We start from the raw sequence: 13,757 nt of genomic DNA, 5'->3' as shown, positions 1-13,757 counted from the left end.
ACTCCTCTTCTCCTCCCTCATGAACACGCTCTCCTGCTCACTCGATCCCCCACCTCCAACATTCTCATATAACTGTGCTGCTTCTCGCCGCCTGGTGAACGCTCCAGCCTGCACGAAGGCCGCGACGGGAAATCCCAGGGAGGGGTTTGTAGGAGGAAAATTCTTGGAGGCCACCGTGGTGTCACCTGGGGAGTGGGTGGCGCTGTATCCGCCTGAGTTGGTTTTCACAGGAGCGCATGGTGTAAATAAATAAATAAATAAATATGTTTATTCAGGTAAGGTACATACATACATACAAGTGATGTTACATTAATGGATTGATATATAGATAGAGCTAGTACATACAATGCCTAAAGCCACTATTTCGCAATGCGTTTCGGGCGGGTGTAGGTTTAAACAGGAACGCATGGTGTATGTATGTATGAACGCATGTATGGGCCAATAGGCCTTCTGCAGTTCTCATTACTACTACTATCCCCTACACTTTACTTTCCACCTCAGCTCTCTCTTGCCTATTTATTGCCTGTCTCTACCTCCTCATCACAATCGACTTGACAATGGTCCAGGACGGACCGAAACGTCGTCGTCCCTTCAACTTCTAGTGTGTGGTCTGGTCAACACGCATGGTGTAGATTTACATAGGCATGCATGGTATAGGTTTCCACAGGAACTCCCGGTATATGTTTACATAAAAAACTGTGCAATATCCGCAAATTTGTTGGCCTTATAAAACGTATTAATGAATTGATCTGTCTCGTAGTACAGGTGGGTTCGTTCTCCAGTCACAAATGGGGGATCCCGGGTTCGATTTTACGGCCGGGATAGAAATGGCTGAGTACGTTTCCCTTTTCACGTAATGCCTCTGTTCACCTTGCAGTAAATAGGTACCCAGGAGTTAAGCAACTGTTGTGGGTTGCAGCCTGAGGAGGATCAGTAGTTCGTCCTTAGGGATAAGGGGAGGACCTCGATATAAGCCTAAAGTTCGTATATACACACACACACAGGCTTCCTGTCCCCAATTAAAAACGAATTAGACCACATCCGACAAAATTTCCATTGTTTCACTGACCATTTCAGTAAGAAGAATTCATTTACTGTTTACTTGTAAAACGTTTTCACTCTGTCGAGTTGACAGATGCACTCCCGGTAAAATGTAGCCCACTAATATACGACTAAACCAATATAAGTGCACATATTAGCTTACACTAACACATTACACTACTTGTTCGTACACTAACATCTAAACTTACGTAGAACTTTCCCCGTTTATTACATGATTTATATTTACCCTTCTCTGCGACATGAAGTCTCTGGTCCGGTTCACCTCGTAGCGAGACTGTTGCATTCGTTTATCTAGTTGTAGATTTCGTCGCAATCAGCCATCTGTGTTCTTTATATTTCTCGAGAAGACAGAGAGAGAGAGAGAGAGAGAGAGAGAGAGAGAGAGAGAGAGAGTCTCTCACCACACTGAATGGAGTCGACTTAAAGATAATTACTTTGTCAGGGTCTCTTTTTTGAAGTAACGTTTAGTGCCGGTTCAACTGATGCTGCAACCTTGCGAGACTCACCCTGTCTCTAACTGAGCTTGTCTTCCTCTAATAGAACATCTGAACCCGTTATGGGAGCTTGGTCGCTGGTAAACTAACCCCGCCAACTTGAAGTCCTTACTCGAACATATGTATCTGTACTGAATAACATTTAAAAACAAAAAATAAGGGGGCAAGCTCAGCTCAGCTCAGGGGATTAGAGAGGGTACCAATGGTTCTCTGAAAATTTCCTTATAATAAACAGTGTACACAACGAAATCACAATAACGTGGCTTACCAATAAGGAAATCATTCTCGTTGTCCAGGGATAAGGCACACGCCTGGAAGTACACAGGTCGATGGTTCGATCCGAAATACTTTCTCAGTGAAAAGTGTGATATGATTTCCTGTTGTTGATGGCAGCAAGCTGGTTAGAATGCAAGGCTTATCCAAATTCCAATAGGTTCCAAATGACCTTTCAACAGCCTGCTAGGTGAAGAAAGGCATCGGGAATAAGGAAATGTGCCCATACGTCTCATCCTGCCCGTGAGTCAAACTCGAGAATCTTTCGTTGTGAGTCGACTGTTTTAACCATTGAGATGCAGAACAATCTCACGTGTTGTTCTCTGTAAATCATTCAGTGTGAACTGAACTTACCACACGTTCCTTGCTAGTGTCGTCGTCGTCCTCTCTCTCTCTCTCTCTCTCTCTCTCTCTCTCTCTCTCTCTCTCTCTCTCTCTCTCTCTCTCTCTCTCTCTCTCTCTCTCTCTCTCTCTCTCTCTCTGACACTTCAGTTAGATCAGTTAATATGGGGTGATTGTTGGACCTCCCGAGGGATGATTGTGTTGGACCTCCCGAGGGGTGATTGTGATGGACCTCCCAATGGGTGATTGACGTCCAGCACCACAATATAAGCTATTTTAAGGCCAACCCAATATACACACTACTGCGTGAGTTACACCCAAGCAGTATGTCATTCATTATATTGATGACTCTTACTGTCTTTGAGAGTTGAACGGTGAGTTTCTGGCACTCGCCTTCCACTGATAGTGAGTCACTTGCACTCACCTTACATTGATAGTGAATCACTGGCACTCATCTGCCATTGATAGTGAATCGCTGGCACTCATCTGCCATTGATAGTAAATCGCTGGCACTCATCTGCCATTGATAGTGAATCCCTGGCACTCATCTTTTATTTAATCTATCTATCTCACGAGAGGATAAAAATACACAAAGTTTTTATGTCACTTTCTTATAAAAACAAAAACGAGCGAAACTTAAATTATCATTTCCGACAAAGCATACACGAAAAGAATGATTTAATGTTTACACAATGACCCAGTACACACTTAATCATCACTTTGCACTATTTCACGTAGTACAACACTAAATACAATGCAACGCACGACCAATTACACAGAAAGACATCAACAACGTTGCGCTGCTCAAGGACATAAGATATGTTTGTAAACACTACGCATCTTACTGGCACATTATGAATAGGTTGCAATCATCACTCAATGGCGTAACACATAATTTATGTCACAAGTAATACTCTGGTTGGGACACTTTATTATAAACACTAATTAATTAATTGCCTTGTCACGTGGAAAGTGAATTCACTCACACCAAAACTAATACTTTATTATTAGTTTGTGATGATACAAGTATGGAAGCCTTCCTCCTGCTATTTTTAATGTATGCAAATTTAACTACGAGGAACTTGTTCGTCATTCTCATACAAAGTAAACAGTTTACCTCACTTTCGAATAATGGTCTCGGTGTGGTGTTAGAGCGATCAACCTTTGGCAGGTTATTAGTTAATTAAGACCACCACAATAGCCTACTGACTATCCAGCAAGTATACCAAAGTCGTGGATATAGTAGTGGACTAAAATAAGCTGTCAGTGCACACAGACCGTGAAATAGGGAATACCTATTTGGGTATATACTCGTGAATGAATGACGCAACAATTTACATGTCGGCCGGATGGAGTCGTGTTGCCAGTTCCTACAACGGTTGACTTCTGGGGCGTTTCCCACGAAGTCTGTCAATTACGTCACTAACGAGACTCGTGCTGTTGTGTTGGAGGAGGACGTCATATTTGACGGTTACCTTCAGTAACTAACCCGAGTCCACACGTTCTCCGATGTTCATGTGGGAAGTTAGAGAGAAGCTAAAGAAAATTTTCCACTTCTGAAAATACTAATTTGAGATGCCACATTGATGTTCCATATTATTACGATAATTTGGATACCATACAATTGAACCATAAACATTACCAGTGAGGTTTTCTTACTACAAGACGTGTGTGTGTGTGTGTGTGTGTGTGTGTGTGTGTGTGTGTGTGTGTGTGTGTGTGTGTGTGTGTGTGTGTGTGTGTGTGTGTGTGTGTGTGTGTGCTCCCCCAGAACGCTGGTTCGAGACCCCGGATCTGCTCCAAAGATTTTCTCATCGGGGTTTTCCCTCGATGATACATCATTCAAGTCCTCATAATCAAACGCCAGAGTCCATTCCGTGCACCCGCCAAACCCCCCCCCCCTTGTTTATGAATGAAAAACGGTTTATACACGACTCACAACTGATGACATACGAACACTTTAGGAACAAGTGCTTCGCTCACGTCCTCTGTTCGAACCACAACTCTATAAATGTTTCACCCATGTAATTCAAATACAAATAATCGCCAACAGAACCTAAACACCTAACCTAACCCCATGCCTAACTGTACATATAATTTTTATGTATAAGAATATTAATTTATATATGAGAATAAACCAATTTTTAACACACAGTATGTTAAAGTTTATGAATGCGTCTGGGGAGGACGCCCCCTGTTTTAAGCAGCCTAGTGTGAGGACGGGTTGTCTGGGGAGGACGCCCGCTGCTTTAAACAGCCTAGAGTGAGAACAGGTTGCTCGATGTTACAACATTCCAAGCTGTGACTGCCAAGTTGTCACGTTGTCCGCTGCTTCGTGCATCACTATCTTCCCACTGAAAGAGGCAATGGTGTAATTTTCAGTGTCAGGATCTTTGACAAGTGTCCAATGTCGACACGAGGAATTTGATGTAGTTCTGGTCCACATGGCTGTACCCCATGAATGCTGGTATTCAGTTGAGAGCCCATCTGGCTGTCAGATTGGCTACTTCTTCTCTCAATGATATTTTTAACCAACTACAGTGATCCACGTCGCACCTGTCTCCTACGGGTTGCAACAGATCACATGATTCAAAAATATAACTATTCAGAAAGCCTAGAAAGGTGACATAATTGTTAGACCTAATAAAATTAAGTTTAAAAACATTAATGCGCAGCATCCGATACATCAAATTTCATCCCAGCATAAAGCATATTGTCTCTAAAAATTAAACATGATATGAAGGGCTGAGATATAACTCTCAACGGAGTTAGAATAAGCAATCAAGGTCAGTTGCCTCGTCACAGCAGTGAGGGAGGAGGCTGGTGAGGACGGTACTCACCTGCTTGTGCTTGCAGGGGTTGAGCTCTGGCTCTTTGGTCCCCTCCCTCAACGGTACGTGAGGGTGGGTGAGTGTCGCTAGACTGCTGTATCCTGCCCCATTTAAACTGCCTATTTACGTGTAGCTGGGCTGATCCTGCAAATAAATAATGGGCATTTGTTTAAGTGATTGATGTAAGTCACATATTGTGTACGCTTTCTGGTGTGTGAATTACTTGTGTAAGATGTTTCATCGTATAAGTATCGGGAACCAAGTGTTTGGCAGGCCGGTTACTTCAAGCTAGAGAGACGATATCATATCATTATAATTGCCTGAGATCATGTGTGTGTGATTAATATTATGGGATGTGAAACACTGCTGACAACATCCACAAGGAAAGCTGTTTTATCACTCAGAGACGCAGTTAAGAGCAGTAAATCCTGTCTCACGCAAGCCTGACAAAATTTCATGATTAGGCACAAGAAATCAGAGAGGAGAGTGGATAGCAAGAATGCTTAATTCTGTATTTTCTGGAAGTTAATGTCATCCACCCGGCATGAGACAAATTCACAAGCCTAAAAAACAGTCAAGAGTGACAGGGAAGTGTGGAGTCGAGGCACAAGGAAAATTAACAATATTATTTTATTTGGGGTCATCTGTTTGTCAAATATATTAAGGTTATAATGTTTTTTAATAAAGCAAATGCTCGTCCTTCTGTTCCTTCACCAGAGCCTCCAGCGAAGGGAAAGAATGGAGAGCTGGTGGGGGCGGTGGTCTCCGGTGTCAAGGTGCTCACCCCCGAGGAGAAAAGGGAGAAGATCTCCATAATAAAGAACATCATTATCATCTCCATCGCCTTCATGTTCCTCTTCACCAGCTACAACTCTATGGCCAACCTCCAGTCCTCCATCAACAAGTGAGTATACCTTACCTGGCCGCAGCTGGCACTCCATGGCCGCAGGTGGCACTCAATGGCCACAGGTGGGACTCCATGGTCATAGGTGGCACTCCATGGCCACAGGTGGCACTCCATGGCCACAGGTGGCACTTAATGGCCACAGGTGGCACTCCATGGCCACAGGTGGCACTCCATGGCCACAGGTGGCACTCCATGGTCACAGAAGATACTTCTTGGTCATAGATTGTACTCCATCGCTTCATATTAGCAAGTGTCGCATATGGCAGGATATGCAATTTGTGAACTTTGAAGATCTCACAAGTCAGCCATAACTCTATAAATTTTGTTTTAACAAATTTAGAAAAGACTATGGAGAGGAACTCCATAATTAACTCTCATGTGAAAGTTATAGAGTAATATTCTTACGTTAGCGTCCAGGTAATGTGCTTCCCACCCAGGAAAGGTTTATAGATTCCTAGCGAATTTGGCTAGAGCATTTCCGTTCCTAATATAGTAATTGATAAGTTCCATGTCACTGTTTTCATTCCTTTTGCAATGATAACGAGATATTTTGACTTTCTATTAGATAGCCAATAATTCGTGTTTTTCTGAGTAACTTGCCACCGTCGTCCCCCAAGTAGTAATAGCTTTATAGATTTCATTTCTGCAATTTAAGCTTCATATCTTGTACATGAAAAAATTCAGTTCATGAGCATCCGCAAGTGGGCGCTTGCCTCTAGTATGAAATTTATAATGTTACCGAAGTAGATGTTGGACAGGTGCGGTGCGGTCGCAATTATTCCCTGGGGCATACTGGCCACCATGGTATGTTCGTGGGAAGACTTATTGTTATTATTATTAGTAGTAGTTTATTATTATTATTATTATTCCAGAGTGGATGGGACGGCTGCACTGTCAACCTTGTACGGAGCTCTGGTGGTCTCCTGTTGCTTCCTGCCCTCGTGGTTCATCAAGACGCTCAAGGTCAAGTACACTATGGCCGTGTGCATGCTCTGCTACTCTACCTACATCGCCGCACAATTCTACCCGCAGATCTATACGTTAGTGCCCACGGCCGTCATCCTGGGCCTGGGAGCGGCGCCCATGTGGTCGGCCAAATGCACCTACCTCACCAAGGTGAGTCTTCGATGGTATAGCGAGAGGGACTTCTCTCCCTTAATGTGTGTTCCATGATGAAGGTCACTTTGAGGATGATGCGTTCTTGACTATCTTTTTTTTTTCCCCCGGGCCAGGTCGGAGCGAGGTACGCGGAGCTCGTGGGAGATGATAAAGAGGTCATCATCACTCGCTTCTTCGGCGTCTTCTTCCTCTTCTTCCAGTCGACGCAGGTCTGGGGCAACCTCATCTCCTCCTCCAGTAGGTAGTTTGTTACGAGTTCCATAAGAGGAGACTCGTTTTTGTTGAATATCAATATTGCTCTGAAATATATACTTTCAAGGAAGCTTTCTGACACAATCATTGTATGCTGGCAGGCTTTTTCATCTAATTCCTCAATCGCCACTCGCTTGATCACTGAACAGCAGCGTACCAGTTGTATATCCCGTAAATCCCAGAGTGCCAGTTGTGTTTCCCGTGAATCCCATAAAGCCAGTTGTATGTCCCGTGAATCCTGGACAGCCATTTCTATGCCCTGTGAATCCCAGAGAGCCAGTTGTATTTTCCGTAACTCCAGAGAGCCAGTTGTATGTCCAGGGAGCTAGTTGTATAACCCTCTTCCTCCCTTCCACAGTTCTGTCGGTGGGGATTAATTCAACGGAAAAGAGCGTGGAAGACCTGGAAAAGTGCGGGTTCAACTTTTGCCCCTGGGATTCCTCGGGCAACAGCAGCAACAGCACCGACTCTGACGAGCCGCCGAAGTGGCAGATTTACACCATGGCCTCCGTCTACCTCGTATTCTCTCTCCTCTCCTCTGTCATTATCATCCTCTTCGTCGACCCCCTTAGCACGTAGGTATTTCGGGTCGTTGAATATTCAGGTGCTAGACCTTTGGACAGGTAGAGCATTCAATTGATAGCTGTGTCCAACCACTTGGGCTGGACGATAGAGCGACGGTCTCGCTTTTTGTAGGTCGGCGTTCAATCCCCAACCGTCCAAGTGATTGGCTCCATGCCCCCCCCCCCCCATCTCATCCCAAATCCTTATCCTGATCCCTTCCCAGTGCTATAAAGGTCGTAATGGCTTGGGGACTTTCTCCTGATAGTTCCCTTCAATTGATAGTTTTATCTTAGAATCTTTGTAAATAGTCATCTAGAAGATAGATAATTTAAAGTTGCTATAAGATAACTCACAGGCGTCTTTACGATACCGACTTGAAACGATTCCACCTTCGCAGGTTCGTAGGGAAGGAGACGTACGACGCCACGGCTGACAAGACAGGCGTACAGCTGTTAGTGGCGACCTTCAACCACATGCGTCACCCATACCAATTGCTTGTCATCCCGCTCACAATCTGGTCCGGCGTTGAGCAGGCCTTCCTCGGAGCTGATTATACCGCTGTAAGTATCCTGCCGGTGCACTTACACGCTACTATACACATTTTAGAACACATACGCTAGCACACACACATATGGAGGACTCCTGGTTCAACCTTGACGACGAGTGGACGTCTGGACTCCTGCTCCGCTGGGGGCCGCCGGAAAACGTGATGCGATTTTACCCTTTGGGTCTCGATACGGCCGTCAAGCGTTCCTCTTCATCGGTCCGGATTGTTATAACGCCTGGCGCACTTCTCGCCTGGAGTCACAAGGAAGTTAATTAATTTGTTCCGTTTTCTGGCTGCTTTCTCGGGCGGAGAGACGGTGTCCAGCGGCGGCTTGGCCGGGAGGGACCAGAAGATGGTGGGTCTTGGAAGACGATTTTAGAAAAAAAATAAAGAGCTACACCTCGCTCTCCCGTGGACACTGATAAGTACTCACACGCTAGATGTGAGTAGAAAGCTCAGTAGCAGAGTGGCCTAGGACTGAAAAACAAAAACTACGGCACGTGATACAGTGAAAAAACTAGTCTTATCCTTATAAGGATTCTGGGGTGAAGGATCTGGGTTTTTTGGTTCTTGGTGCTAAAGTATCGGAGGAGGGGGGATGATATCAGACATAGAAAACGCGCAACATTGCAGGACGAACCCCTAACTGTCCTGTATGTTGATCGTTTCATTCCCGTTGTTGGAGACTTGAATCCTGTAATTAGGCTTGTATCGAAGTGCCCCTAGGTCGAACACTCCCCAGGATGCAACCCACAGCAGTTGCATCCTGCTGTGGGTTGCACCCTTGCAATAAATACCAATTCATTGCAAGATGAACATATAATGTCAGAACATAAACTACTGTATTACAAGACCCATGCTATATCACTGATATATCTGAAAGTCTCAAGCTAACTCAACACATTAGACGCAGAATGAGTATATCATCCTTGATGCTCAATAACTGCCATTCACAGAGTGAGTAAGAGGTGCACTCGATGAGTATAATAAACTAGCAGCTGCTGGTGGCAACACTCAAAATAAAAACCACTCGAGAGTAATTAATTAGGATTTAATACTGAGAGATTTCTCTTCACGTCGTTATGGTTTGTATCAATGTTATTGTGAAATACCAGTGGTGTTTATTTTTTATAGGGCCTTAGGTGGGCCCTTTTTTTATAGGGCCTTAGGTGGACCCTTTTTTATAGGGCCTTAGGTGGGCCCTTTTTTTATAGGGCCTTAGGGCTTTTTTATAGCTCAAGGTGGTTAGGACCACCTTGAGCTGGTCCTAACTTGATTTAAGGGTCTTGAGAGCTTGAGGGGTTTTATTCACCATAACTTACCAACTCCTTTAGTTTCTTAGATTACGAGAGAAGAATTAGTCACTTTGCTAAATACAGCTGCACTTTGTTTAGCCTTGTTATTAATATATTTATCTGTAAAGAGGTTTTAACATGAATTTACCTGAGGGCCAGTCTCTCCTTAGTGGCTCGACAGGAACAAAAAGCCAGCGGCTTGTCAAAGATCCTTCCCTTCCCTTATTGAAGATGTTTTCTATCAGGATTTTAAACTGAACTAATATCTTGGTATTTACAGCCTCGACGGGGTAGGCGGTACTATGGATATAATGTTATGGGTGAATAGCATTTTCTCTTTTCTCTCCTACATTGTGGCCTGTTGACCCTGAAGCTCCTGCTGTGTGCGAAAACTAACATACGTTGTTAACTAGTGTTTTCGAGGTCAGGGTCGAGGATCATTTATCATCTCTATTCGACAAACTGGCAGGCAAACTATAGTGTTAACCATTAAGAGAGTTAGAACACTTTGCGCCTCATCGATACAGTGTTGGCGGTAGTATTGCGTTACTCATGCAGGCGATGAGTCACAATAATGTGGCTAAAGTTGACCAGACCACACACTAGAAGGTGAAGGGACGACGACGTTTCGGTCCGTCCTGGACCATTCTCAAGTCGATTACTCATGTCTGTGTGTGTCTTCTTTTCCCATGCTCTAGGCGTACGTGTCGTGTGGTCTTGGTGTCCATATGGTCGGCTACATCATGATCTGCTACGGGGTGTGCGACGCAGTCTGCTCCGTCAGCTTCAGCCCGCTGGTGAAGATTGTGGGGCGCGTGCCTATCTTCGTTATGGGTTTCAGCATCAACTTAAGCATCATTATCACCCTTATATACTGGTCGCCGAACCCTGAGGACTTGCCTGTCTTCTACATCCTCGCTGGGCTGTGGGGCGTGTCAGATGCGGTGTGGCAGACTCAGATTAATGGTAAGGATGCTGGCAGTTTTCTGGACGTGCTCAACACTGGAATATTGTATATTTTTTCTGGTAAAAATTCTCTTCAAAGTGACGGATTAAAACTTTTTTCAAAGTTAATGCTCTAAATCGGCACAGAAACGTGTTGTAACAAATACATTTTCGATGTTTTCAAAGTATTCTTTCAATTCTGTTAGTTTTGATCAACAATCTAAAAATTTTGACTTCGGTTATAGGTTTCTGTAATTCTGTTAAGTCAAAAGTTCCTTTTCTTTCAGCGCTCTACGGTGTCATCTTTCCCGGGGAGTCGGAGGCGGCCTTCAGCAACTACCGCCTGTGGGAATCCATTGGATTCATTATCGCCTACGCCTGCAGCACCGTCGTCTGTATCAACACCAAGATCACCATCCTCCTCGTGTTCCTTGTGCTGGGCTTCGTGGGATACTTCGCCATCGAGATGGTTGAGAGGTGTGGGGGACTCAAGAAGAACAAAGAAGGGAAGGTAGTCACCCTCGATCAGTTGGTCACGGGGAAATATGAGTGATTATCGATAGTTGGTGTTGATATTCCCGATGCCAAAGCGGTCACGAGCTTGTGACCGTATCATTAAACCAAAGAAATATTGGTTGTGAGTTTCCAGGCCATCACCATAAGGACTTTTTTGCATTTGCTGTGGGGAAACATCTGCCGTAAGTGTGATGTGCTGTTTGTACAGAGAGAAAAACTTTGATAATTACTTCGAAAAAGTTATGTTTATATTAATGCAGCAGGCTGCAAGCAACAAATATTATGTATATAGAAGAAAAACACAAGAAAACCTTTCTCCTTCCAGAAGGTGTTTAAGGTATTTTTTTCATTTGATTGAAACTGCCATTATTAATTTAGTAAATATAAATGAGTATATTGAAGTAAATATTTAATGAGAGTCGTCCGTTTCTGAGAACGGAAATATATATTACTAATATCAAACTTTTATTTAAAAGGGTGATTATTCTTCGAAGATTAGCCGGAGTATCTGTACAGCATCTGTTGTTGTATCGAGGCTCTCTCTCGCTGACAACATTTCTCCTGAAATGGTCTTTTCTCATACTGACAACATTCCTCCTGAAGTGGTCATTAGGAGGCAAACTCAGATGATCTCTTAATAATGTTCCTGGTGTATCAAAAGTTAAGTATCATTATTATTATAAACCACTAAGCCGGTATTACTGTATAACATCTGGAAGGGATGGTGAGTGAAGGGAAGGTGAGGGAAGCCAAGGTGAATTTGAGGACATAGTGAAGGATGTCCAACTGCTTGGACCATTGGGGATGGTTTAACCTGGATGACCAAACTTTATTTTCCATACAAGCTGTTGTGGTTGACTTAATGTAGCTTTCCGGGCTCCTAAAAAGCGGATATTCTGTTGTCAATTGTAATATAGCGATGATTGTTATATATGTATATACTAATATAGGTAGAGAAAGAAAACATACAGACGTAAATCCCAAACACACGAACGCTTTAAAGCATATGCTTTACACACACACACACACACACACACACACACACACACACACACACACACACACACACACACACACACACACACACACACACACACACACACACACACACACAAAACACATTTATAATTGGGTTGAGGGTGAAGAACAATCCTGGAAGACGTTGAAGAAAGAAAGCACAAACCAAATAATTTGTTGGGAACTTTGTGGCGTAGTGCACAGCGCTCTGTCTCTGAATTAGAACGTCCTCAACACGAATCCTGGAAAGGCTTCAAGAATGCAAGGATTTCATACTGATAAAGTTAACAACATCGTGGGTTAAGACTGACCCTTCACTCCTTGAGTGGTGCGGTGCTAGCGAGAGGTACTCCACTCAGCGGGGACCTGAAGAGTACCAGTGCGGCAGTTGCTACCGCCAGGGGTCGAAGGTGTTCCCTGTCTCGGTTCGAACTGGAAATGGAACCCTCTCGGCGGAGACCTGAAGATTTCAGATCAAGTCACCGAGGCAACAAAAACACAACACACACACCTACGCGTGTTGTTGTTTTATAACTATATTTCACGAATGCTAAAGTTGTTAGTGAAACCTCGCTTAACAGTACCGCTAAGGGGATTAACAGAAGCTTTGGGAGTAGTACACCTCAGAGTTAATCCAAACAGTATAGGTTTAAGAGACAAACGAAATCTCAATTTTATTATATGACAAAGAGTACTGGGAAGACGGGACACCACGAGCGTAACTCTCACCCTGTAACTGCACTTAGGTAATTACACTTAGGTAACGACTCCCCTAGCCCATCCTCAACAAACACGTATGAATGGGGCATACACATATAAACAAGTTTCAGTAAACAGTCTAAAAGAGTTATTCAGATCATCAGACCTTCAACAACAGTTGAACACTAAACAGGATAGACAGAGCTTCGTTCAGCCACTCAAACACGCAGCTCACATTACTGGTGAACGAGTAACAACAAGCTTTCAGTTGCCTCAAATCTGTGCTCGTGATACAAGGAAAGTTGATTGATTACAGTACTGTTCTTAATATTACGGAGTAGGATATGATCTTGTAAGCAGTAATAGACATACAGGCGGTGCGAGTTAACATACACTATGTTCAGTTTTGTGCACTAATAGGTAAACTTGAAATAGCTAGGATTTTGGGTAATATGCCATCCGGATTAATTGAACATTGATGATAATATGCCATTAACTTCTTAGATTCCTTTTTCACTCAGTTACACAGTGAGGAAGAATGTGTGAATAGTGTTGCTGACAAAGTTTACATTTGGTCAGATCTGCACGAGCTGGTTGTGTAAACTCTTGACGATGTAGTGGACTTAGTGTAGGACGTGTGCCAACCCTTGGGATGTGTTCAGTTCAGACCATATTAGTCAGTGTCCGTCCTCCTGCAAGTTCACTTGTATTAACTGAATTATTACAACGAGGCTGTAGATTTTCTTTTGTATATAATTTTTGTATGAAAATAAATACATACTGAATCTGTTTGGTATTTGTTCAGCCCCTTTTCGTTCCAGTTAAAAGAAGCATGTGTAGATTTGGTGCTGTTTTTATCAATATATGTTAGCATACCATTATTTGTTACAGTGT

At 43.5% G+C, this 13,757-nt stretch overlaps 1 protein-coding gene across 3 annotated transcripts in view; it reads left to right on the top strand.

The window, feature by feature from the left end:
* LOC123766520 (UNC93-like protein) overlaps positions 1-13,650 on the top strand; it is a 20,594-nt gene extending 6,944 nt beyond the window's left edge. For all 3 annotated transcript variants that reach the window (XM_045755738.2, XM_045755739.2, XM_045755740.2), the window contains exons 3-9: positions 5,720-5,906; positions 6,782-7,025; positions 7,142-7,265; positions 7,639-7,855; positions 8,242-8,404; positions 10,385-10,652; positions 10,919-13,650. In XM_045755738.2, coding sequence (XP_045611694.1) covers positions 5,720-5,906; positions 6,782-7,025; positions 7,142-7,265; positions 7,639-7,855; positions 8,242-8,404; positions 10,385-10,652; positions 10,919-11,184 — 1,469 coding nt within the window. In that variant the 3' untranslated portion in view covers positions 11,185-13,650. The remainder of the gene's footprint in view (positions 1-5,719; positions 5,907-6,781; positions 7,026-7,141; positions 7,266-7,638; positions 7,856-8,241; positions 8,405-10,384; positions 10,653-10,918) is intronic.
* Positions 13,651-13,757: the final 107 nt, after the last annotated feature.

The sequence above is a fragment of the Procambarus clarkii genome, chromosome 62 (assembly GCF_040958095.1).
Source record: "Procambarus clarkii isolate CNS0578487 chromosome 62, FALCON_Pclarkii_2.0, whole genome shotgun sequence".
Taxonomy (NCBI): Eukaryota; Metazoa; Arthropoda; class Malacostraca; order Decapoda; family Cambaridae; genus Procambarus; species Procambarus clarkii.
The sequence above is the reverse complement of the archived record's forward strand: the minus strand, read 5'-3'. Positions and strand labels throughout refer to the sequence as shown.